We start from the raw sequence: 27,758 nt of genomic DNA, 5'->3' as shown, positions 1-27,758 counted from the left end.
TTTTCTAAATGATTATAAAGTGTTTCCTTTTATTCTATTTCATTTCAGTTGATCACCTGATGCTGCTGTATCAACACTGTCAGCCTGGCAGCTAGGGAGGCAACCGCAGAGGATGGTGTGACACGTCAAACCAGTTACTAATCAGGTATCCTCTCAATCAATACCTACATTAATACTGGACTCCTTTTCCCACAATGCGTCGCTCCTGAGTGCACGTGTCAACGCTGCCAGCAAACCGGACTGAACGTCACATTCCTGCATTCCCTTTTTCCTCAGTCCGGGACGGCGGAGTTGTAGCTACCACCACATAGCTAATCCTCTCCTCCACTCTTCATTTTGACAAAACACACCCATGACACGGCGGATTTGATCTCAGGAGGTGATCCCGGGTTCACCAGGAGTCACAGTCTCTTTTCGGGTGAGGATTTATTTTATTTTAAGCCGGGTGAAGGTGTCTGTCGGTTGGAGTGCTATAACCGTGGTAACCAGATAACAGTTTTATGAGATACGCTGGATTTGTAGCGAGTTGTCGCCGTGAGTGACCTGGTTATGTTTTGGCCTCAACTTAGCAGACCTGTTGATACAGCACAGTTGACGGAATGGGGTTTAAAGCCGTATTATGTGGCCTGTTGTTTACTGTTGTACTTAGTAGCTAGCTAACGTTAGCCCGGCTGGTTAGCCGCAAAGCTTGCGTCACCATTGTTACCGGTGATACGCGGGCAGACACGCCAGGGTGTGGAGGCTCTTCCAGATGTGGCTTTGTTACTTTGACAGGCACATTGTGGTGCAGTCATTTGGATAACCATAAACATCATGTCAAGTTGAAGCACTTTGCTAACGGATACATACCATGCTAGCATCCCAGACAGCATGGGCGTGGTTATATAGTAGTGCAACATTGGAAAAACTGTAGCTAAGGGAATCATGGGATCCTTATGGTCAGTTTGTAAGGTCACCTTTGCAATCAGTGAGGTTTCACTAACGTTATACTTGCAGGCTAAGAATATTCATTCATAATGTTAGATGTCAGTGTGTACTGGAAAGGAGCTGAGCACGCTGCAGGTCAGCAGCCTGTCTCAGCTGTTGACTCTAACAACAAAGAGTGGATCACAGCTGCTGTTAGTCTGGCAGGACAGAGAAATCAATGATATACGTTTTACTCATATATAATTTAAGATCTGTCATCTCTTCTGAGCACTGAAGCAGTTGAAGCACATAAGACCAGTTGTTTAGGTTGTTGGTTTACATATTTTTAATTAGCACCCATGGGACAAACCTAAACCATGTTGTACATGTGCTATAATCTTGTCCTCTCCACTTAAAAATCAATTCAGTTTTATACATCATTACTCATATCTTGTAAGTTAGCAAACTTTCAAAACTAGGTGGTCTATCATATAGGAGTCTTGACTGCTGTTTTTAACTTCAGTTCACCCATAACATTCCTGAGATTCCTGCTGTTTGGAGACTGATTGGATCAGAGGGACTTTAGCAGCGGTAAAGGAATGCCTGCATGCTGACACAAGTCACACAGCTGAGACCCTCCTGACATATATGTGACAGGATTTATCACATATTATTTGCATGATTTATCTTAAACAGGTAGCTTTTTCAGTGGAGAGTGGGTTAGTGAACTGATAATCGAATTTATTCGATCCTGCTGAGAGGAAAATGTGCTCCTTTGAATGAGGGATACCCTCACAGTGTTTGATCTTTGCCCAGGCTGCCCGCATTACCGTGGAGCCTCAGCTGGAGGCATTGGCGAATAAAAAAGTCTGCCTAGTTGTAAGTCTGGTTCAGACAGTGTCTGTATTAATTTTAAAGAGATATTTTACTTGGCTTGGTGCCTGTTAGCTGAAGTTTATCCAGACTTATTGAGTCATTGGTCAACTTTCTTTTAAACTTTTGTGAACACTGTACAATGGAACGTGTAGATAATATATATAATATAATCATAGTTCTATTTAGATTTCACATAGGCCTGGACTACTTGGCCAAAGTTATTTCCGCCATAGAGAATGACATGTTTGTGACGGTGCTCGAGCTTATGCAGGAAATGTATGGAAGTGTATGTGTGGATGTTATCTGTAGGAACCCACAAAACATGTATCCATGTGGTGACACAGCTATATAGCAATAAGTAATCTATAAGTCTATATAATATGTTTCCACTTGTGGGATCATACATATCAATAAACAGAGAATAAAACAAACATCTGGAGCACTATATAAATCGACCCTGCTGTTGCATAATGCATACATGCTGCATGTTGTGACAGTGATATTACTTAGTGCTGTAGTCAGGAAATATTCGGCATAGGCCTACGCAGTAAAATGCTTAAGGTCTCATCCAGATTCACAGTTCAATTCGTTGACATATTGCATTTTATCCTGACTTAGATTCATCTTGCAGCTGTGCGATACATGCAGAACTTATCCATGTATATGAAACTTTGTAATTTTAAGTTGGTGTTTTCTTGATGACCGAACCGCTTGATTGCCTCATGACAGAGGTGGCACGAGAAATTCAAGTAGCATTTTACTTTGGTCTTCTCTTGCATTAATCTGATCTAATCACTGTAATCTTAGACTGTTGTTGATCATCAGTAGGTGCACCCTTATCATTCAGCCTCTCATTCTTTAGGACCCTACCTGTCTACATCACAGCAACAGTCCAATTTACACTTGATAGTTAGCAACTGAGGAATAAAATACAAAGACTATGATTGAGCAACATCAGTATCGTTGATGTTTAAACTTGGCCTGAAACACAGCTTCATTTATACCATCTAAGCAGAGTGGGTGCAGTGTCATCAGCTCAGTGATCTGCAGTCCCAGCAGCACATTCGCCTGCTGCATAATGATGTGAGTGAGTGATTGAAGCGGTGAACTCTGCCCTCAGAGGACAAACACTGTCAGAAAATGAAAGAATGATCCCAGAGTAACAGTAACAAATAATGATGCGAGGGGCTCGTGTGAGTAGCAGTGTGTCATTTTTACCTTTATGTCTCATGTTAAAGCTGAGTCTAAGAAATGGGATAGTGTTTAGGGCAGTGATATTGAACTTATGGGTGCTGGGTGGCCCACCAACTATTTTCTGTTTCATAATTTAAAAAATAAATTGATTCACATTGGGAATTTTTGGTACTTTAAGTGCTCATAAGGTGCCAAAGTGCATTAAAAACCATCAAAATAGAGCTTGTTTGTGAAAAAAAGGTGCCATTTATTATTAACATTTATTTATTAACTGGTCCTGGTGTCCTGTCATTTTGCAAAAGTGCCCCCACGGGCATAACAAATTGAGTATCCCTGGTTTAGGGCTTGTGACGCACACCCAGGTATACGCATGCAGTGCTTTGAAGAATGTGGAGGAGGAGCGCACACAGCTGCATGTTATGGAGAGAGTGGGAGTAGCCTGCAGTAAACTGGAACACCCTGACTCAGCCTGCGTAGCACAGATCTAGCCTCATTTCAGTGGGAACTGCTGCTCATTAGGTTGCCTGAAGTGTATGGATGAGTGAGTGGGAAAAGAGACAATGACGAGAGGAAGATCAGATCACCCGGACCATGATTGATGAAAACGTACAGCAGGAGAGACACATCAGGTGGTTAGAGGTTACATCACATCAGGTTAAAGCTGAGGGTAGAAGGCCTTTAGCTTTGTATATGTAGTGTGCTTCTAGCAAATTACTTTTAGAAACAAACAATTGCAGGGCTATTGTCACCGTCTTTCTATGGCCGACCTTTTTGCACTCAGAGTTACTTGTTTTGTCATCATCTCATGTGTTCGACCCTCTCCAATAATGCCTGCAGCTCTGTAGCCAACTAACCTTTGTTGCCTCTCTTTTCACCTTTGTTGCTGTTCAGCTTTGAGGCCTCAGAACTTCTACCTATACTCCATACACAACTGTGAAGCTCGTGAGCTGAGTTACACACCCTCACTTGTTTGCCAGGACTTAGTATTTGTGTGTGTGTGGATCCGGACAGAATGGCATTGCTGGGCTACAGTCCCACAATACTGCACATGCCCAATGCTCTCCCATTAGGTCACATTAGGGGCATTGGAGGACAATGTGGGTATTGTTTTAGGTGTACACACACACACACACACACACACACACACACACACACATACCCTCGGACCCCCCTCTGTGGCGTGTGCAGGCTATCTTCCACTGGTCTGTTCCTCTAGATTCAGGTCATTCAGCTCAAACTGTATGAGTAAACACGTTTACTCACAGCAGCTTGTTACAGTGAATGGGAGGCGGGAATTACAACAGACTCCTTTTGAAGTTGGTGTGTAGTTTTAGCTTTGCAAACACATATTCCTTAATTTTAGTGCTGTGATCAGCCTTGTACTCTAACTTTTTGTAATTGCCATTTTCTTGTTGGCTATTTTTGCTTCCCCAGTTGGGGAGGTTTTGTGTATTTTGCATGTATTTCAGTGACATCTTGCATGTCTGCTGCCTGGGTTTTCATGTCTCCATCATGCAGGTGTTGAGGTTGAAAGCTGCATGTGATTTCCACGATTGACTGCTGATGTTGAGGGTGAACAGAGGTTTTCTATATCCTGTTCATATCCTGCCACACCAGTTCCACAATACAGTGACACTCTGGGTGTCCTGAGACTTCATGCAGGAGTAGAATTGATTGTTACTGTCTATTTAAAGCCAGATTTTTCTCCTTCCATAGCATTGCAAGTGAGTGAACCAAGACTTTGGGACAGGCAAAATGAAAACTATGTGCTGAAAACTTTGCCAGAAACATTGCAGCAACATTTTGAAGATTTGCCACCTGTGTTGCTGAAGTTTGCTGAAAAATTACACATATTTTGTTTATACTGCAGAAGAAAAGAGGCCCAAATCTTGTCCAGAATCTCACACTGGCCTTACGCTCTCCACTGATAGTGTATGAAATAGTAAAGGCACCATGCAAAACAAGATTCCAATTTTTTATTAGCATGTGCCCATATGTGCAGTGAAATACAGGGAAGCATACTCTTGAGGCTGTACTGAAAGGGCTGGTGGGATCGAGGAGTAAACACCATGCAAAACCATTAACGGCAACTGATTTTGCATCTCCACAGTGCCTCTCAAATTTTCACAAAACCCAACTTTGATGCATCCATAAGAGCACTTCCTGTACATAAAACATTTTGCTGTTTGCAAATGATCACAATTGTGTTTGTTGCTCCATCTAACCCCTCATAAATAGACTACTCCAGATAACATTTACACCTGAGTGTGACTTTGTTAAGCCAGCCAGTCAGTAGTAGACCAGATTAGGCGAATTAGCTGCTCTCGCTGCATGGGGTGAGAACATTGACTTGGACTGCCACCGGGGGAGACTGGGTCTCATGCTCCGCTCTGTTTGGGCCGTGTGGATTATGCTTCTTGCTGTTTGGTTGTTGTGTAACCATATCAAAGGCTACAAATCACATGGTGGCTCATAGCTTGTTTTACTTTGTTTATGATGCATGTTGTGTTTTATTATGCTGTGATACAGCCAGTTTGATTTGTTAGAGACTTGTACAGTAGTGGCATTGTGTCTCTGTACCACAGGGGATAATGGTTTACATGCAGCAGTTGTTTGCTTTATGTAGGTATAAAGCTTAAGAGTAAACTTTTAATGTCTCACTTAAATCAGTACAGTTGACCCCATTAGAGCTGAGCTTGTTTCGGTGAATCAAAATCTATGAAGTAACACTAGGAGAGAATGAGTGAAGCTTATCCTTAACAGAGGAAGAAGTCAATAATGAGTAAGTCCAAGAAGAGTACTGGCAGGCTATACATTGCTGCTACATAATCAGCAACTCTCAGTCAGTGCGCCTGGGAATGTGTGAATTCACCACTTTGCCATGCCATCTGAGCTGCGCTTAGTTTATTTTCAAAAGATAATTACATTATTTGACACCCCCCTTTGTATTCACACATCAGAGTGTGTGTCAAACATTCTTAGATAAGTTGAGAAGGGAGAGATGCTGTGCAGTGTATCATGGTCACAGTTGTTTCTTTTTGCAGGTAATCAATGTACTCTAAATCTCATCATGAGGTATGGATGGTGTAGATCTGTCTCTGCCTCTCAAACAAAGAAACAGTGTGCAGTCCAGTGCCACGCTGTGTCTGTCTGGCCAGTTCAGTATCAGTCTGGACGGTGCTGGGCTTTGGGCACAGTCTTCATCTCGGTTCTACTGTAGGACATGCTGCTTTGCATTTTACAGTTTTGATCTTTCTCTGCTGGCCTGTGGTGTCACTGGTTACGACAGGTTTCCCAGCACCAAGTTTTAGTGCACCATTCATCCGTCTCAATAACCTACTCTGTATTTCCTTAGCCTGGTTAGCAGACCTCTAAATCTCTGCTCACATCTCAGCTCAAATATACTCAGCTGCCAGTCTAATACAACAGCCATGCAATAAATCCCACCTTCATGAAGGTTATAATGTTCAGTCCTTCAGTCCAGTGTTAAAGAGTGGCGTTTATGGCCATTGTGGCTGCTACAGTTTTACTGCTGTGAAATTATACTATGTTCTCTGCGATCTACAGCCTCCAAAATGTCCATACAGTTTAATCGACACCTCTAAACGGTGTCAACTGAAACTGAACATTATGTTAAGACATCAGTGAGGTAGAATTTACTGCATGACTGTTGCATTACATAGTGTTTGTTTGAGCTGGTATACCTAATAATGAACTGGCATCTGACTGTTGAATGAATCAGTGAACTTAAACAAAATGGCAATTCAGTCTCATTATCAGGCCAACAACAACTAACTAGAACATACATAAGGATGTTTAAACACTAATACGTGGCTCCTTTTAATGTATGAATACAAGTATGCAGATTTCATGATGTTGCCTGAACAAGATATTCTGAAAGGGGTAAATGTAAACTGTGATGTCTAGACGTGTTACATACTGAGATGCCAGTTCTTCAGCTATAGAACAACAATGAAGCTAAAAATATGGCAGCCAGCTCTTTGTTGGAACAGCTGGTAGAATTGAGGGAGGGAGAGCGAAAGGGTGGAGGCAGGAAGGAGCAGGGGAGGAGTCGGGTATGTTGAAAGAAGTAGTTTGAGATGGGGAAGGAGAGCGGGACAGACGGATAGAAAGAGAAGGCAGCTCACACTGTGATGATCCATGTAGGCGGGCCATGGCAGCAACCCACAGACAACCCACATTAATTTTTTTGCGATGTCCACTACAACATATTGCTTCATCAGACGTGACCTTTGCCTGTCGGTACAACTCTGTTTGTCTTTCTTGGTTTTGCGCTCCATGATTTGTTTTAGGTTTGGTTTTCACTTAGTCTTGACCTACAACAATTAGCCAATTAAATGACTCGTCAGTCTATACAAAACTAATTGGGAACCATTTTGATAAGAGATTCATTGTTTTATTAATTTTGTTAAGCTAAAATGCTTAAAATTTATGGGATCCAGCTTCTCAGTTGTGAATATTTGATTGTTTTCTTTTTTGTCTATTAGATATAATCAACTAAATATTTTTTGGTTTTGGACTGGTGGTTGAACAAAACAAGTAATTGGGCTTTGGGAAATTGTGATGGGCATATTTTCTATACTGTACCATTTACTGGGCTGAAAAATGAAATCACTGTTGCAATGTCATCTTTTTATACCACACATTGGCATGCCTCTCACTTATCAAAAACCTGGTGCTTACATTACCCACAATGCAGCTTGACTGCTGAAAGGTTGGACAGAGATTTAGGTTTGTTGTGCTTGGAACCTCAAGCAGAGATTAAAAGAAGGTGAAAGAGTTTTGTAAGCTAACTTCTGTCTGACTCCACATTGCTCATTTTCAGACTTGTAGCCTTCACACCCAACAAGTGCTGCCTTAAGTGACGCTACATAAAGAGCATTAAACAACCTTTTCACATCTGCTGGAGTATTCACCAAGACCTGTAAACAAGATTTGATGTGTAGAATTGGCACACTTCTTTCCTGGTAACCACACAAATCTACGAGCTCATGTTTTATTTGCTCAGGGAGATGTGTCTGGTCTGCCTCCCATTTAAACAAATTTCCATCCAACTGGCGCTACATGGGCCAATCACAACCTTTTATCGGATATAGGGCGTGTTTTAGACGATGACTAGCAACTTGCGCAGCTTTCGAGCTCTAAATTCTGATCGCAAAAACAGCAACGCTCATTCCCAGACATATTAATGCTACATCATGACAACTCATCTCTGCATGCTGTAGCCTGTTCACATGTGTCAAAATCGCAAAAATAGATAGATAAATAAATAAATAAAGACACATATCAATTATGAAAATATTAGTTGCAGCTCTAACTCATTCTCCTGTTTAGTTTGAGCCTGAAGGGAAAGGCTGATAAATCATAACTGCTAAATTTAATTTCAAAGTCTTCATGAATGTATATGCTTTCCTTCATCATTTGCATCAGTGTGTTGTAATGTGAGAGCCCATCATTGCTTTATCTTAAAGTATTGTGTATTTGCAAAACTTGTGTTTAGTTAATGTGAGATTCCTTGTGATGCTATTTGTGTTTCTGACCTTGCAGAGTCAGTTTCTGTGTTTAGTTTAGGATCAGAGGAGCCACCGCCCTGCTGTCTTTGTTTGTTTGTTTTTTCTCATGCACACTTAATACAGTAGTCTTTTCTTTGTCTGGCCCAGCTGAAATCTACAACCTCCGCCCCTCTGTTGCACCCCACAGGGATGACAGTAGTTCGGGTTGTTGACTCTCACATGAGCATATTTGTGCCACCTCAATATCATAATGGCAGGAAGGCAAGCTTGTTCCCCACCACCAGAAGAACGCTGATGTTATCGTTGTTAAGGTGACAGATAAAATCCACAGCTGACGCAAAGCAAATGTAACCAACTCTTAAAAGCAGATTTGAAGTGATGTGTTATGAAACAGCAGGATAGACAGGACTTTGAGTCAGGTCTATGATAGATACACACAGTCAGTGTTTGCTTTGGATATTGATGATAATGTTATTCAGGGTGACTGTAATGCATGAACAGGCCTTGTGATTTGTTGCTCCTGCTGCAGGGTGAGCAAATTAAGTATTATGAAAGTATCACACAGATGCTAAAATTAATAGAAATCACAGACACCAAGACAAAAAGACAGAGAGTGAGATGAGTTATACGGACGGATCAATAGCTGTTGGCAGCAGCTTGCCCACAGGCAGTAATTCTATACTACATGTCAAGGACAAGTGTAGGACATGTGACTGTGCTGCAACCATTACCAGTATGCATAAAACCCTTGCAAACACCCAGACTACTACTGAATGCTTCTCTATTTGTTCAAGTGGATTTTAATTGATTGAGCTCTGCTACAGTTGAATTTATTAACTAAGATGAAAAATCAAGGCTCCTACAACCTTACTTATGTAAGCAGGGGTGTACAAAATATTAAAAACACAATTCAATAATACTCTACTGTTAACTGCAGCCTCAGAAATGGCCTTACAGGTGAATTAAAACTTGAGAGAGTCAAATAAATAAACGAATAAAGTGGAAAGAGCAGGCAATTCAATGTAATAATCAGGCTGGAAGAACTGGAGAGAAGCATGACCTGAATGACTGGGTGAGAGCTGGGACGCATATTGGTGTTGCGACATAAATGGTCTGATTTTGGGGCAGCACATGATCGCGCAGGAACAGGACACAAAAACTGGGCTAGTAGTTCAGTTTGAAGTTTGAAGTGTCAAATCAAATCACCATGAACACTGAGATGAGTCTTTATAAAAACAGTAGGAATAACTAATGAGTTTATTTTTAAAGAGGACAAATCCTTTCACACGAAGATGAAGTTAGTGCAAATGTAAGTGCATGCAAGCATGTGTATGTGTATGCGCCCATACATGTACAGCATGTGCAAATGCATACACAATAGCCCATGCCGGTTATGCATCACAAGTGCTGTTTGTTGTAATTTCCTGAGGTTAAAAAAATGTCAAGGCAGCTGATGGCAGCACTGATGAATCTGCAACCTGCTAGCGACAAATCACCATGGTAATCAAAGCCCTGGTATCAATAGGTGGATGGATTATACTATTGACATGTATGGATTATACGACTGATTTCACTGTAGGTCAGATTAGGACATGTTTACTCTGCTACATAGCGTGCAGAGATTAACGATGTTCATAAAGTTAAGCGGGAGGGTAGTGATGAGAAGGGAGACCCGCTGTCCTTGTGCAAGAGACAGGTTCAGGTTCAGGTCTCTTGCTCAACAGGGGTGCTGTCCTGTAGCTGACCCTGAGATCTGATCTTCCAAAGGGACATTCATCTCCTGTTAGTACTTGGCAATAGTAAGTCAGTGGGTGTAAATATGGTTTTTAGTGTTGTTGGTGCCCAAAAGGAATTAAAAGACGAAGATTTTAATTTGTCGTGTTGACATAGTTGGTGTGATCTCAGTATATTTTTCACTTTGACATGTTGTTGTGTGATAATAAAATAGACTATGGACATTTAGGATGTAGCACTCCTCATTATCATGGATTTGGATAGCCCTGCAGCTATAAACCACAACAGAGGCTTTAAACTTTGTGTGACTGACTTGCTGGCTGCAAATGCACAGGGCTCCCCAGCAAGCCCCCAGGGCTCAGCAGATACCATTCTGCGTGCTCCAGGGCCATAAATCCTCTTTGCATGGCTGGTGATCAAGCCATGATGTAAAGGAGCTTAGTAGCAATAGACAGCCAGGCAGGAAGCTGCTTCCCCGTTGGCCACTGGTCAGGTGATCAAACACAAACACTGACAGGAGAGAGATAGAGAGAGACAGCAGGGAAGAGGTGTAAAAACAAAGAGGGAAATGGACATGGAGAGTTGTATGAATGGTGACACCAGAGGGAGTTAGCTGTAGGGGGAGTCTTGCTGTTGGACACTTTGGAAGCAAGCAGTGCATGCAGTGTATGTGGATGTTTGTTGGCAGCAGTGAGGTTATGTGCCTTCCTTGAGTGTTTGGAAGGGACCAAGGTGAGAGAAATGTCTGTTGGTATTGCTGATAGTTTGGGCTGCAGCTAACAATCATTGCCATTATCGAATCGATTGACTGGTTGCTACCTAGAATATCGTGGAAAAAAATATTCCTGTCATAATTTCCCACAGATAAAAAAGACAAAAGAATAAAATCATATTTCAGAAACTGGTTTGGTATTTTTGCTTGAAAAATGATTAAAAAGATGAACTAATTATCAAAATAGATGCAGATAAAGTTTTGTCAGTGAAGAAATTGAGTACTTGACAATCCGTTTCAGCTGTACTGGTGCTGTTCTCAACAGGTTGTTGACAATGATGTCATTGTTTTGATGCTGGAGGTCTTACTGTAGACACCAGCTAGACTTCCAGTCATAGGAGATAAATGCTTTTATTTCATTCTAATCTTCTTCCCTGCACAGGTCACTTTCCTCCTTCCCTCCCCCTCCTCCCTTCCACCCGTCACCTCGCTGGTTGTCATGGAGAACTCTTCGGTGGCGTCCGCGTCGTCTGAGGCTGGGAGCACACGCTCACAGGAGATAGAGGAGCTGGAGCGCTTCATCGACAGCTATGTGCTGGAGTACCAGGTGCAGGGGCTTCTGGGAGACAAGGCAGATGGAGACTTGGACTTGGACAATGGTGGCAAGGTGCCACAGGTCAGAGCCTTATTATTTCAACGGATGACATGCTCTCAGTTGTCCCATATCTGTTAGCAGCAGTGGTTATTTTTAGTGGTGTCTCTGGTTTGTATCTTCCAAAACACACCGGCGGGTCCTGCCTGCATCAAAACACCTGCCTGTATACTTACTGTGTTTGTTACTTTTACCTTTACATTTGCTTTTGGTAGTGGTTTTCCATATATATGTAACCCCCCCCCCCCCCTTTCAGAAATGATAGCACCTTCTCCCCCCATTTCTCTCCTCCAGTGGACAGATGACTGTAACAACAAGAGAGATGGCAGCTGGACGTCTTCACGGGGGAGAGGCTCAACCAAGCCAGTAAGTGTGTGTGTTAGTGCGTGGAGTTTACCTTAAAGGTATACTATGCAGGAACACTACATTCAAACTTGCCTCCTCCTCCCCACACTGCAGTATGAGCACTGCAAGCTACTGTTGTAGCAAAGTTTCATTTGTGGTAATGGAAAAGCTGATACTTTAGCAAGCAAAGGAAGCTAACTACCGGCACCTACTTGTTTTGCCTCGCTATATTTGTGTTCCTTCAGGGCTGTGTCTGCGATTTTCATAGCTTCCTCTTGGATGCGTGCTGCCCACAGTCTGGCAAGTGGTCGCTACCTTTTCAGAAAGTCCCAACCTCACATGGGCACTGTTACTGGCCAGGGGTTACACACCACCGTCCAGATTTTATCTTAGTCATTAGTTCAAGGTCCCACAGTTTCAACTAATCAGTGTCATACTTGAGTTTGACCATGTCCTCAAGCTAGTTTGCTGTCTCTGTTAAGTAGCTGTTTGTTAGTCCCTCACTCTACAGCAGAAAACAGCACTTCAGAACAAAAGCTCTGTGCCATAAATTCATTGTACTTCAAAATAAAGTGTGTTTTTTACAACTTAACACATTCACGAGTCCCTTGCAGTCCATTCAGAATGGATGTACAACCCACTTTTGGACCACGACCCACCAGTTGGGAACAGCTGGTCTAGAGCACAGCAAAAGACGAAGAAACAAAACAAATACAGGCAGAGGGGCAGGGTTTCTGCTGATAAATGCACCGCCACACACTTTTGGTGGGTCACATGAGATGACTGAGGGGGATAACTTTTGTACAGGTATAGACATTGCTTTTTAGGAAAATCCTGCATAGTATACCTTTAATGAATTAACTAAATAATCATTCACAGTCTAGTTATGCATTGCATGGATACAGTAGGCCCGTTTCCACCGCAGGAACTTCGGGGTAATTTTATGGGGCCGGGGCCGTTGGTGCGTGTCTCCACCGCAGGAACCACCCCCGAAGGACAGAGTTCCGGAACTTTTACGGGGGCTAAACAAGTCCCTGCCTCGGAGTAGGTACTCAGAACGGCCCCGAAAGACTCCCGGCTGGGGCTTGGGGATTACTTGGTGCTGATTGGATATACTCGAGGAGGGATGTGACGTCAACAGAAAGCAACAAAATAGCCGGCATTTTTAAAACTCAGCAGACGAGGGTTAGCTCGTTCATATACAGTGCCCTCCAAAAGTATTGGAACAGTGAGGCCAATTCCTTTATTTTTGTTGTAGACTGAAAATATTTGGGTTTGACATCAAAAGATATGGAATATGGGAGAATATGGGACAAGAGATCAACATTTCAGCTTTTATTTCCAGGTATTTACATCTGGATCTGATACACAACTTAGAAGATAGCACCTGTTGTTTGAACCCACCCATTTTTCATGAGAGCAAAAGTATTGAAACATGTGACTGACAGGTGTGTTTTGTTGCCCAGGTGTCTCCCAATTACATTGATTATTCAAACAATAAATAGAACTGAATGTCTGAGCTCAGTTTCAGATTGGGTACGATAGGTTTTGCCTGTGCAGACTGCATTTAGAGGTGGAACCAACATGAAAACCAGAGAGCTGTCTATGGGTGAAAAAGAAGCAATTGTGAATCTGAGAGAAGATGGACAATCAATCAGAGCCATTGCACAAACATTGGCCATAGCCAGTACAACCATTTGGAATGTCCTGAAGAAGAAAGAAACCACTGGTGTACTAAGCAACAGACGTCGAACAGGTAGACCAAGGAAAACATCAGCAGTTGATGACAGAAACATTGTGAGAGCTGTAAAGAAAGACCCTAAAACAACTGTTAGTGACATCAGCAACAACCTCCAGAGGGCAGGAGTGAAGGTATCACAATCTACTGTTCGCAGAAGACTTCATGAACAAAAGTACAGAGGCTACACCAGAAGATGCAAACCACTCATTAGCAAGAAGTATAGGAAGGCCAGGCTGGAATTTGCCAAAAGTTACAGAGATGAGCCTCAGAAATTCTGGGAAAAAGTTTTATGGACTGATGAGACAAAGATTAACTTTTTCCAAAGTGATGGAAAGGCGAAAGTTTGGAGAAAGAAAGGATCTGCTCATGATCCCAAACATACAAGCTCATCTGTGAAACACGGTGGAGGTAATGTCATGGCTTGGGCATGCATGGCTTCTTCTGGGACGGGCTCTTTCATCTTCATTGATGATGTAACACATGATGACAGCAGCAAAATGAACTCAGAAGTCTACAGAAACATTTTGTCTGCTAATTTAAAGAAATATGCAACCAAACTGATTGGGAGATCCTTCATCATGCAGCAAGATAATGACCCAAAACACACTGCCAAAACAACAAAGGAGTTCATCAGGGGCAAGAAGTGGAAGGTTTTAGACTGGCCAAGTCAGTCTCCAGACTTAAACCCAATAGAGCATGCATTTTACCTGCTGAAGAGGAGACTGAAGGGAGTAACCCCCCAAAACAAACAACAACTGAAAGAGGCCGCGGTGAAAGCCTGGAAAAGCATCACAAAAGAAGAATGCAAAAGTTTGGTGATGTCAATGGGTCACAGGCTTGATGCAGTTATTGAAAGCAAAGGATTTGCAACTAAATATTAAATCTCATTCACTTTAATCTATTTTAAGTTTATATGTTCCAATACTTTTACTCACCTAAAAATTTTGTGTTCCATTACAAATAATGCTATCTTCTAAGTTGTGTATCAGATCCAGATGTAAATACCTGGAAATAAAAGCTGAAATGTTGATCTCTTGTCTCATATTCATTTTTTGATGTCAAACCCAAATGTTTTCAGTCTACAACAAAAGTAAATGAATTGGACTCACTGTTCTAATACTTTTGGAGGGCACTGTAGCTTTCGCCGCCATGTAAAAAAACCTCACTAAATGGCCCGTGAAAAAAATATTCTTTCCAGCGGATATCTTAGTTACAACATGATTAAGCTAGCAAAGCAGTTTTGTGTTGATATGTGTGGTATTTATTCAGTTTTGGGAAATCACGATGTCTAGAAAGCATCAGCTAACAGCAGCAGCAAAGCTAACATCAGGATGTCATCTGTTAAAAGCCTCCCGTTGTCGGATACGACATGAAACTACTACAGTTAGCTCAATCATGTTGTAACTAAGACATCCGCTGGAAAAAATATTTTTTTCACGGGCCATTTAGTGAGTTATTACAGACACCGCTATTGGCTAACGGCGTCCCTACGTCGCCCCGGTCAAAATGGTCGCGCAACGATTACGTCACATCCAGAGGCAGCCCGTAACTTTACAGGAACCTTCCTCGTACTCCACTCAGTGGAGACACAGCGGTTGAGAGGGCCGAACGAGAGGACATTCCTGTAGTAGTTCCTGCCCCCCAAATAGTACCAGGAACTTCTTCAGTGGAAACGGGCCTAGTGATTCACTCAAGGGCTGTACTGGCAAAAAACAGAGATGGGGGTTGGTAAATCGTATCATACCATTCATCGTAAGGACCATAATGAATGAAAGATGGAACCTATTAGACTCCATCTTAAAAAAAGAAATCTGGAATCAAATAAAGTCTGTATGGTCTTTACTATAAATCAGTGTTTGTATAATAACAGTGTTTGTCATGGTTGTTTCTCAACCGATCATAACTGTTACAAACATTACATCTCCTCTCCTTAGCCTGTCCTTTACTTTCTGAAGATTTAAGAAGGCTCCATTTTAAAAGTCTTACAGTGCACAGAATGACACCTAAACTTCCAGGGTTATTTAAGATACTGCAAATAACAACATAATTAGGGATAGACCGATATGGATTTTTTAGGGCCGATGCCGATACCGATTTTTTTCCATCACCCTTAGCCGATGACCAATTATGGACTGCCGATTTTCTTGAGCTGATATTTGGGGCCGATACTGCTTTTGCTCCCTCAATTTACATCAAAAAAATGACACAATGATAACAAATATTACAGGTCTCAAGTTTAAAATAAGAAACATTTATTGAACAGTAAAAAATACTAAAACAAGATGGAAAGTTGAGGTAGAACAGGTAGAATATTATTATTATTATTATTATTATTGTACATTCAAATAAAAAAAAGAGTTCAGTGCTCTTAAATCTTCCAGTAATATCTTTATAAAATAAACAAATATTTAAGCTGAAGCATAAATAAAACAACAACTACTGTACACAGTAGGATTCGCTGCATGTGCGCTGCAGGGTCTTCCGGCAACACAGAGCTGCCCGTGGATGCCTGTCTGTAAATCATGCAAGGGAAAAATAAATCCGCGAACCCACACGTGTATCGGCCGATGCCGATACAAGTAAAAAACTCAAATGTCGGCCCGATATATCGGCCGGCCGATGTATCGGTCTATCCTTAAACATAATGTCATAATGGTGTGGGAGTATAGATCATAAATATAATATTATAAATAAACAACAGTACTTGTTTTATCAAGTTATGTTAAGTCAGCAACATCCTAGATAAACTGGACATAAGAAGACCACAAAAAAACCCAAAACTAATGTGGTAATAGCTACAGTACTTACCTCAATTTGACCAATATTATGTGATGCAGCACATTTTAGATAATGTCATATTTCCATCTGATTTATTCATCTGACCCATAAACCCATGATGCTAGTCTGAAAAAGCTATGAGAGTAGGCTTGGTTTTACCCCATACACAGGAGCAAAAAATACGTAAACACTATTTCAGAATAGAGGCAAGGAAATCGTGTTTACCCCGCATTACAACAGTGGTTTTACTGCCACTTCCATGTTGTTGTTGTCTACTTCTGTGCTCATTTGGACCTCCTGGTCACTGGTGCATCACATTAATTAAAGCATAGGTTTGCTCTGCTCTCAGTTCTTTGTGTTCGGGTTAGTCTTTCCCTCGCTGTCAGCTGCTCAGCTGTATGATTAGAAGAGACTGTAACACCAGCCTTAAGCAGTCCACAGCTCGTCTGCTTTCTTGTGGTTGCTAGAGACGAAGTATGCTTTTAATGACTAACATGGGATACTATGAGGCTAGAGCCAGTAATTAAATAATCCTAAATGAATTATCAGTCAGTTAGTCTGCTAAATATGTGTGTGTGTGTGTGTGTGTGTGTGTGTGTGTGTGTGTGTGTGTGTGTATGTGTGTGTATGTGTGTGTGTGCGCTGCTCTGCTCTGTTCTGACTCTACAGAGTATTATCACTCCCCAGAGATTGATTGGTATGATTCACCAGGAAGTGAGTGGTGAGGCAGCATGGTTGAGAGGTTCAGAGAGCGCAGAGAGATGTAAAATATGAGGGAGGTAAAGACAGAGACTAGAATTGAAATGTCATTGTGTATACCAATGCATCAAATTCATTTTCAGTGCAACAAAATTAGGGAGTTTGTTTTTAACATGCTGTTTCAGAAAGTATCACATTATACAAGGCTTGGTAATAAAGCTGAAATTTTTCGTGACCCTTGGGGCCTGTTTTCCCACGCAGTGTTTAGTGAAGCAATTAACAACAATCAGAAATAATTCGGCAAAGAGAGAAGCAAACATCTGGTGATAGAAATGGGAGCTGTTATCTCAGCTCAACAACCAAAGTGCTGCACTGTTCTCTGTTCTCTCGATTGTTTTCCCAATCAATAAAACACAATACAGGTTGTTGTCACACTTCTAATATGCACTTAAAACAAGTGTAAAAGCAAGAGATATGGCAATCTTGCCTCCAGTAACAAAAAGGCAGACCAGTCAGTTCATTTAATTATATTTATAAGGAAAACACACGTTAGATATCAGTTCTATTAATGTGCCAGTGTCAGCCAGCTGCCTACTTTTCATTGGAGTTTGGTCTAATTTTGGGAGAGGGGTTTGTCTCTCTCGTGATCTTATTCTGTGCTCTGTGTGTCCGCGTTAGCAGGCATATGAAAATGCGTAAGTACAGTCCGTAGTTGAAGCAACAGCCTTAGAGCCAGCAACTTGCACTGAGATGAACAGGGAGATCTAGTATCCCTTTAATTGTGAGAGAAAATGAATCACATTTTGGATTTATCAGAATACTCAGTCCTTTTCTTTTCATTCATTTACAACTCTGTAGGATGAGTGGGAACACAGCAGTAACGGCAGTACAGGGTCCAGGCCCAGTTCAGGGTCTAGACCAGGATCTGGCTCACGCTCTGGCAGCAGAGGCAGAAACAACCAGTTCACAGGCCCTGCGAAGGTACAGATACACCTGTGTGTGTGTGTGTGTGTGTGTGTGTGTGTGTGTTTTTTGTGTGTGTGTTTGTCTGCTGTATGTCTGTTACCGCCACCACCACATTATCTCATTTTTCCTAACATGATCACCTCTGAAACTAATGAAGGGGAACAGCTTGAGACTTTGAATGAATGTTATGTTTGCTACATCTGTCACGTGTCCTGCCATACTCATGGTATTGTTCCCTCTGGAATCTCAAGCACCTAAACATGTCACTAGAAATCAAACCTTCACCATCATTAAATGTTAATTGGCACCAATTTTGCAAATGAAGATCAGGCTTTGAAGAGCTTTTGTTAAGTCTGAAAAATAACACCCCTGATTATATGATAGTGATGAGTCTTTTTAGGATTGGGCCTTTTAGCCTCAATTTTTTTGCCTGACAAAACCAGTTTAAAGTCTGTGGGCATTTACCTGGCAAACACGGTCTAATGACAGATGCTATTGAGTTGCATTATGGGAAGTGTAGGATCCAAAGTTTTTAGAGCTTTGCCCATGCTATGGACTAAGAGTCAGGATATCTCAGTCTCTGCTGCTTCTATTTTAACCACCCTCTTTTAAATCTGTCTCTCACAAGTTCCCCAACTTTCTGAAAGTGCAGCACCAAGTTGGTGGGATACCTCTTTAATCAACAGAATAAATACACTGAAGAAAACTGTAGTTACATATATACTATAGACTCACACTGCTTATTATCACAGTTGCTAAGTTTGGAAAAAACTATGAATTTCTTTCCAAAAAAAACATTAAAAACGAATCTGCTTCTTAGGAAGAGTAGTTCCAGTGGTACATCTGTTTGTAAATCTTAAATACAGGCTAAGTAAGCCCGGTATGTGATGGTTTGGTAAGAGGTGTTTGTAATCATACTGAAAATATTTTCCTCGTGTGCTGTTGGGACAGAACGGGAACAGAGACGGCTCCTTTGACATCCTGGGGACAGACATATGGGCTGCCAACACGATGGACTCACACGGGTAAGTGCCTCGCTGTTTCACAGACCTAATATGTTGTACAGTTTACTTGGTCTGAATTCCTGCCATAGTTTCTGGAGGGTCATATGACGAAGATTTAGACACACGCTGTCTTTGCTGTTTAAGAGTCCCTTTTTCCTTTCAGTTGCTTTTCTTACGTCTTCTCAACCTGACATTGCTTGGAGTATCAACAGGGCTATTTGTTTATTTGGGGTCCACTGTTTCCTCTATCTTGAAATTGTTTTCTCCTGGTTAGCCTGAGACAGTATTCAGAAAGCTTAGTGAGCTTTTATACTTGTACATTTATATTTAACCTATTGGCTGGAGGCTTGACTTCCTCCTCTGAACACATTATGCCTCAATACTTGAAATCTTGGTCTATCTCATACAAGCGAGGTCGGTCTATAAATCTTTTTCAGCCTCTGTGGACTAAATGATTTTTTCAAACAAGAGCTGGACCTGAAAGTTAGAGGAGAAAAAGAAAAGGAATTGAGTGACACATAAATCAGTTTCACTGGAGGGGAGGACTGGTTGCCATGGTAACAGCTGCATGGCAGCTTCAGCTACCTAAGTTCCGGCCACGTTGGCACATCTGAGCAGACAGCGAAGGAGCAAAGGATGATGCAAGCAACTCTCCCTCCGTGCAAAGACAAAGACAAAGTGCAGTTGGGATTAAATATTGAATAAAAACTGATTTAATTAAGAGTCATTTCTGCCTTTCCAGTTGAAGCTGTGTGAAAGCAGCGGCCTTACAGTTAAAGTTTTGCTGAAGCTTATATTCTCAAACTGGTAATGTCTGTAAATGTAGTTTTAACTCAGCTGGTAGGTCAGCAGTTCATTGTAGGGTTGGTTTGGCTGCAAATTGCTCTCTGTGTGTATGTACAGTATGGGCAAAATAATATTTTTAAGAATAATTTATATGTATAATAATAATGTTGAACTCTTGAGTTGTGTTTGTCAAAACTCTTGTGCCCCTCTGTGTACTTTTTGGAGAACATTTTGTATGCATTTGTTTAGTACAATTTATTACAGTGAATAAAGTGAGTGTCTCATCAGCCAGCGCCACCTAGTGGTGACTGAAGTCTCTTGTAGCATCATGTGGTCATTGATAAATCCCTTTATAATGTAGCTCCCCCACACCTCACCACCTCACAGTCTCTTCTGCTGACTGACTGTTAAGCATTATACTTAACTTTTGTTCCTCCAAGTGTATTCCTGGTAATATAAAACCATCCTCAAACACATCATCTGAACTAAGGCACATTAGATCCAGCATCAGATTTAATGTAAATATGTAAAACTGGAGAACAACCTGGCTCTGATGAACCATTAACAGAAAGAAACAGACCTGGGAAACTGCAGCAGCTGCTCTGAGCTGCAGCTGTCTGATTCTGCTGCAAAGAGTGGCCAAACTAATAGTTAGGGATAGTTTAACTTTTACAGAGAAATTGCGGCTGGAGAATACACGCAGCCAATCAGTAAACAGAGTCCTGTGACTCCTGTGACATGTTGACTTGTGTTACAAAAAATGTCTCCCAGCCTGAAACGCATGAACACGCCTCCCAGCTGCAAAAAAGAGTAATTATTGCTGCGAGCTGCACATTGTCGCTGCTTGGTGTCTGTTTGGCTGTAGATAGCTCTCTTGCAGTGCTCATCCACTTTGTAACCTATTGCGATGAAGCCAGGTTAATGCAAATAAATGATATCAGTGTTGAATTTATGATTATGAAAATTAAAGGCCCTGAAAATCTGTTTTGTCAGTCAGCCTCTTCCTATGAATGATAAGATCTTACATGAACACAGTTATCTGCCAAAACTCTTTTGGTTATAGCACAAGTGCCCACACAGCCCTGATGCAGCAGATTAGCTGGGTTTTTGACTGTTAAACTCTTTGTAAGTTACATCTAACAATGTCTTTTCCCCCTCACTTTAAATGTGATTGTTGCATTTAATGTTATAGAAAATTATTTGAATTTGAAACCAAGCTTGTAGGGGCCTTTCACTTATTATAACATTCTTTTAACATTCTTAACACATCTCTTTGTCTCTGGGTTGTAGAGGTGCAGGTTGGGACGTGCAGCCAGAGAAGCTGGACTTCAGCCATTTCCACAGGAAACACTTCAGAGGAACGCCAAAGCACCTGCCACATATTGACAGAGAGGGGTAAGATCTCGGATGAGCCTGTGCTGCTCTGCTCTGTATTATCTCAGCTATGTCATTAGGATTCTCCCCCATCACTAATTAAATCTGTGTGTGTCTGCCTAACATCCCTGATGGTTACAGTCCATTGAATGTGGCTTCCTCTCTTTTAGGATGAACAAAAATAAGTTTGAGGAAGATGACGGCATAGACATGAACGACATAGAGAGGTTCCTACCCCATCTACGCTCTGTAAGTCACTGGCCTTCATCTTTAAGTTAAACTAAATTCATGTATCTAGATTGTTGTTGTCTTGCTATACATATCTCTCTGCTACACAAGCAATATTATGTAGTTCTGAAAAACAGTTCTTCTGCACTGATGTGATACTAAACAGCACAGTCTCATCAAGATAACAACCTCACTATCCATTAGCTGTTATCTGGTGACCCCTGTTGGTGCAAAAGAAAGATAACAGGCATATTGACCAGAGAAATGGTGGTGTTGTCAGGTCTAAAATCACCACAATATGAAACATCATTGCAAAAAAGAAAACAAGTCATGTAGGGTAATTTTTTGTACTGTTTTTATTCCTGTTAAAGAACAATTAAGGCATGTACTATTTGTCTGTCTGGATTTACATTTATGTCACGAAGGAGACAGGTTGGTCATAAATGATCCTTTGGTGACACCTGCTGGTGAGATGCTGAATTAACATGAAAACTGAATCAAAATGTTACCCTGACCCCTGGTGGCTAAACATGTGTACAACCTCTACATGTAAGCCAATAATGTTCAGAGAAAACTGATGTAGGTTGTTTCTGAGGCAGTGGCTGTTTGAAACCTTTTCAGCAGCTTTGTGGCTCAACTCAAAGGGTAGGTGCACATTTTCCCAAGTCCATCCATCATCAAAATAATATTTAAATGTTCATATCTACACTGAAAGATAAGACAAAATTCCCTCTTCTTGTTTCCCCAGGCAGTTTTCTTGCCGAGCTTTAGCAATCAGATAGTAAGACATGGTGAATCTTGCACTAAAAAGACTGATACTTGAGAAATGATCTACTTTATTTGGCTAACTCAGACTTTAAGAGACTTGCTGAAGGATTGAATTTGTAGAATGCTTCCCCAGAAGAGATATATGCCCTCTCTTTACATATATTTATAGTTTACAGCTTCATAACAACAACAGTTTCCTTATTTCATTATAAGGTTTATCTCGGTAGTTCCCAACTGGTTTAGTCACAGGGTCCAGATTTTTCCACAGGTCCACAGAGTTCATTATAATCAGCATCATACTACAGTACACTCTACAGCAGGAAACAGCACTTCAAAATAGGAGCTCTGTGCTGGAAATTCACTGAACCTAAAAAAAGTGTGTTTTTCACAAAATTGATATGTTAACAAGTCACTTGCGGTCCACTGAGAATGGACCCACGACCCACCAGTTGGGAACCACTGGTTTATCTGAACATGAAGTGTCTCACCTCAACAAATATGGAGCTTTATCCCTAGCTTATTCAAGAGAGTGGTCTATCAGTTTGAGAGCATTATTTATTGATTTCACATTCAAAAACCCTGCCCTCGCACTCAAATAGCCTCTGCTTGCGCTTGGATCTGGACGCTCTAAAACTAAAGCGAGCGTGCCCGCAAGGACGCAGGGATCATTTCATTGGTCAACAGTAAATCTGGCATTCTATTGGTTGGGGGATTTTGACAGGGTTGTTACACAAAAAAAAATCCAAGCGCAGGGCAGAAATCTGAGAGCAGAAATTCCGTGAGCGCACAGAGACAGTTTGAGCTTGAGGAGAAAAGCCGAAGCTTGAGCAGGAAATCTGTGCTAGCAACATGGTATCTGAGTGCAAGCACACAGTTTGAGCAGAAACGGAGTAGATCCAACTGCAAGCAGAGGCTATTTGAGTGCGAGGGCAGGGTTTTTGAACGTGAAATCAATAAATAATGCTCTCAAACTGATAGACCACTCTCTTGAATGAAGATAGGGATAAAGCTCCATAAACAAAGTGAAAAAAGAATGTTGAGATGATATTGCAGTTGTGTATTGCAGGGTATTAACCATTGTGTTTTCCAAGGCGATTTGTGATTCAGTGGGGTGGCAGGGTTCACTCTCGGTCACCGATGTCATCCTCCTCTCTTCCTTCCCTGCTCTCTGAGCCAAAATGTCTTCCATCGTTCATAGTGTTTGAGCTACAGTGTCTTCCTCTTTCCTTCCCCTCTTGGCTTCTGTAGCCGAGCTGCATTTTCAACTCTCACAGTCTTTCAGCCAAGATGGGCCTAGTTGCGCTACCAAGATGGCCTCCTCATTGTATAGCTCCCAAGCCAAGATTGCCGTTTCCGCTCATTCATTTAGCGCCAAAAGAAAGATGGGGTCAACTGTGTTTGTCTGGTGTGATGGGATCGGATATGTGTGGGCACTGGGACACAGCAAGGTCAGAGACACAGAGCTGTGGAGTGATTGCCACATTTTCTCTCCCTCACATTCCTAAGCTGTTTCTAGCTTGAGCCATCCTCGCACAGCTACTCTCTGTCTGCGCAGGGTATCATGCCCTGGCATCTTTCAACTTTATCCCAAAGCTCTGCCAGGCAGAGTCATGCAGCGGTGATGCCAGGCCACTGATGCCCAGTTTTTTCTCCTTCTAATGAGGCCATCCACTGACAATACCATGCTTGGTCTGGGATAGCCCCCAAGACAACTGTGAGGGCACTTAAGTTTCCATTTTCCACTTCCAGGGCCAGTAGTTTAGAGAGACCACACTGTAACGTAAAACACTGAAACCACAATCATTGTAAACTTGAGCTGAACTGAATTGGAGTGGTTTGCAATCAAGAGTATGGACAAGTTATTTTCTGCGTTATGTCAAATGTCTAAGGAACAAATTTATGAAACATTTTTATTTAATGTGCACTCTGTCATACAGGAAAATATTAGCACTGAACTGGGACCCTGTATGGTAAATGACTCAGACTGGGGCAAAAGTCACATGCACATCACACTTCACACCAACATAGAATATGCCATGGAATTTCTGATATATCTGGGCGGTGGCTGTGTGTGACAGAGTTTGAGTTGTAAAATGTTTTTTGTACAGTATGCTGCTTTTTAATGATGTTGATTGTGCTGGCTCTGCTGCTACTTTCACTTTTGTTACACAAACACATCCGTCATCTTTACTGTAACCAAAACAGTCTTATGTGCCAGGGGTTTTTTATTTGTAGCTATTAAAAGACAAGACTGGCTGTCATGTCTCACTTGTTAGCTTGTAGCAGGAGTGGAACAGAAGTAATTTACTCAAGTGCTGTGCTTCAGTACAGATTTGAGGCACTTGTATGTCATTTACTCATTTTTATATCCATTTTATACTGCTTTTTACTTTTACACTGCCACATTTCAGAGGGAAATATTGTACTTTTTACTCCACTACACATATCAGATGGTAGTTACTTTACAGATTAAGATTTCACACAACAAAACATTTGATAAACTCTTAAAATACATCACATTGTAAACCCTTTGCACCTCTTTGAATAAAATTAACTTAAGTAAGATGTTTGAGGCCTAAAGAGGTAAAATGATCCAATATTTCACAAAAACATTAGCAGTTTAAAAAGATTAGAGGAAAGAATATATGTTTGTATATCATAATTTTGTTCTTCTTCTTCCCTACCAATTTAATCGCCTCAAGACTCCTCAGGTTTATCTTGCAATCATGGACTAAATGATCTAACTATATATAATGACGCTAAACTAGCTCCATCTCGACAGACTACCTCAGTAATCTGAGTTCTTCTTCCTCGACGGGCTCGTGGTCAAAGCTTTACTTGTGCATTGTGCATCTTCCTGTTTACTGTTTTGTGTTGTTTTTTTAAACTATTTTATCATGAAAAATTCTCACCCAAGCGAAAACAACAACAACACGTCTCTTTTCCCCAGTCACCACCTCCAGCTACTGTACCGCCAGGCTACATCATCCAAAGTCCCCGTCTACGTTCCACACTTCCTGCCAACATTCACCTCCCCTTTCCAGGAGCCAGAATAGACTTACAAATAGCCCTGGGATGTGGAAAACATCTCGTTTGTGTGCGTGGGGGTGTGTGAGCGGCTCTGTGAGAAAGGGCTTCCTCCTTTTGCCCTCGGAGTCTGCTTCACCTCCACTGGCCTCTCTGGAATGTCAACCTGCGCATATAATACATGCACGTCCAGCGTCAGGTTATAATGACAGAAGCATTCAGGGGTCAGAGGGCAAGTATTTCACTGTGGATACATGTCAGGGATCACATAGAGTCTTATTAACACCAAACATGAACATTAAGAGTGCACAATTTATTTAATGTAAATAATAATAAGGTTTTTTTGTTCACCACTGTGTACAAAGAACTTAACAAAATTAAACATTAAAACACAAATACAGTGCTAAAATAAAATGTGAATTAAATAAATTTAAAAAAAAATGCTGAAAACCAATAAAATAAACATGATAAAACATCTAACCTGAACATAAAATATTATGGGATCAAGGATAAAGAAAATTTTAAGTTATTTAAAAATTTTAAGTTTTAAGAATTTTAAGTGCTGGTAAGATGATTAATTTGCAGATCTCTCACTTAACCGAATAATTGTCAAGCGATTAAACATCATAAAATGGTGAAAAATTTCTACAGCCCAAGGTGACATAATCAAATGGTCTTGTCTGACCAACAGAACTAAACCTAAATATATTTATTTGCAGTGATATTCTGAAAAGCAGAAATTCCTCAGCTTGGAGAAGCAGTAACCAGAGAAACTAAAGTCTCAAAAGTACAGCAGTAAACTGGCAAATTTAAATAATGTTTTCCCCTGGAGATGGGAGATAGTTTAAACCCCCCTGCTTCACCTCTCCTTCCATCATGACACATACTATACAGCAGCACGGACACCCGATCTCACTCACATGCTGTTTGGCATCATCAACATGATCATGTCAACATGATCCTCGGTGTTGTGACAGCCGCAGCTCGTGTGTGTGTGTGGGTATATGTGGGTGTTCTCACCACTAACTGTACCTGAAATCATGTCAGCAAATGTCTGCTTACCCCACACATCCACAGTGTGGTGTGTGAGTATGTGTTAAAGGTGATGCACACACATCCCCCTGGACCCATTATGATAGAAATGCATTCATTTTGCATTTGATCAGAATCCTCTCACCTGTGGGAGGTTTCTCATCAGAAAAAGAGTGGGTACTTCTGTTTCTGTAGAAGAACTATGACTGTTGTGACCTAATGGTCTTTCCCAAGAGGTAATTTATTGACTGCAAAGATCATGTCGGCTCAGTGTTACCAGGCTCTAGCCTTAGTTTGGTTATAGCTGGAAAAGCCATAGTATTAATAGCAAATGGTGTTTTAAAGGAATAGTTTGAGATTTTGGGAAGTGCACTTATTCTCTTGCCAGGATTTAGATGAAAATATTGATACCACTCTCACATCTGTCCTCTGAATATTGAACTTCAGCCACAAGCTGGTTAGCTTAGCTTAGCATAAAGATTGGAAGCAGAGGGAAACAGCTAGCCTAGCTCTGTCCACAGGTAAATATGTATGAAACCAACAAGAAATAACGTGCTAATTAATGATGTGTGGGATTTAGGTGCATATATTAACATGAATGGAGTATAATATCATAAGTATGTTTTCTTTAGTGGAGAGTCAACTGAAAGTCTGCCATGCACCACCATGTTTTCTACTGTAGCCCAGAGCAGACAAACCAAACACTGGCTTACATAGAACCATTCACTTTTTTCCTGTTTTTCCTCGTCCACTGTAGTTAGCGGACCCTCAGTGACTATACCATCGAAGACACTGATTTGTTATGTGAAACTGCTTTATTTTCTTTCTTTTTTTGTACTGGTTTAAATCACCTGGCCTGTTTGTTTTAGAGCGGAGGAGACCTTTGTGGATAATTTGGCTCCAGATAAAAATGTCCTGAACATTGAACACAGGAGTTCACCTTTGGCACATGGGAGAAGTTTAACCTGGTTGCAATCTGCAATCCTCGCCTCTAGATGCCACTTAAACCTATAAATCCTACACACTGCTCCTTTAAAATTTTTAGGTTTGGGATAGTCAGGCTAGCTGTTTCCAGTCTTTATGCTAAGCTAAGATAGCTGTAGCCTGGTTGTAGCTTCATATTTACAGTACAGACGTCTGAACTCTCAGCACAAAAACAAAAAAATATAATTCCCAAGATGTCAAACTGTTCCTTCAAAACACAGCAATAGTAAACCAGTTTTCTCAGTGATGTAATTTGTAGCAGGATATAATTATATACTTTACATACATGATTTAATTTTATTGTATTTCAAAATGATTCACATGTTTTGCTCCCTCGCCGCCAGTGACAAAATACAACATAACTTTAAGAATGGAGGGCACCGGAGGAGGAAGAGAAGGTTGGGGTTAGACCAAGCAG

General features: G+C 41.2%; 1 protein-coding gene across 3 annotated transcripts in view; it reads left to right on the top strand.

The window, feature by feature from the left end:
* The first annotated feature begins 250 nt into the window (after positions 1-250).
* The window catches only part of ctif (CBP80/20-dependent translation initiation factor), a 66,522-nt gene continuing 39,014 nt past the window's right edge, over positions 251-27,758 (top strand). For 2 of the 3 annotated variants that reach the window (XM_033646829.2, XM_033646826.2), the window contains exons 1-7: positions 252-418; positions 11,399-11,632; positions 11,903-11,974; positions 18,030-18,152; positions 19,089-19,162; positions 21,218-21,322; positions 21,472-21,550. In XM_033646829.2, the coding sequence (XP_033502720.2) occupies positions 11,456-11,632; positions 11,903-11,974; positions 18,030-18,152; positions 19,089-19,162; positions 21,218-21,322; positions 21,472-21,550 (630 nt within the window). In that variant the 5' untranslated portion in view covers positions 252-418; positions 11,399-11,455. Of the gene's footprint in view, positions 419-11,398; positions 11,633-11,902; positions 11,975-18,029; positions 18,153-19,088; positions 19,163-21,217; positions 21,323-21,471; positions 21,551-27,758 lie in introns of all 3 variants that reach the window. The other variant, XM_033646830.2, reaches the window with a different exon arrangement.

Source organism: Epinephelus lanceolatus, chromosome 19, assembly GCF_041903045.1.
Source record: "Epinephelus lanceolatus isolate andai-2023 chromosome 19, ASM4190304v1, whole genome shotgun sequence".
NCBI lineage: Eukaryota > Metazoa > Chordata > Actinopteri > Perciformes > Serranidae > Epinephelus > Epinephelus lanceolatus.
Note: the sequence above shows the minus strand (reverse complement) of the source record. Positions and strands in the feature narration are given on the sequence as shown.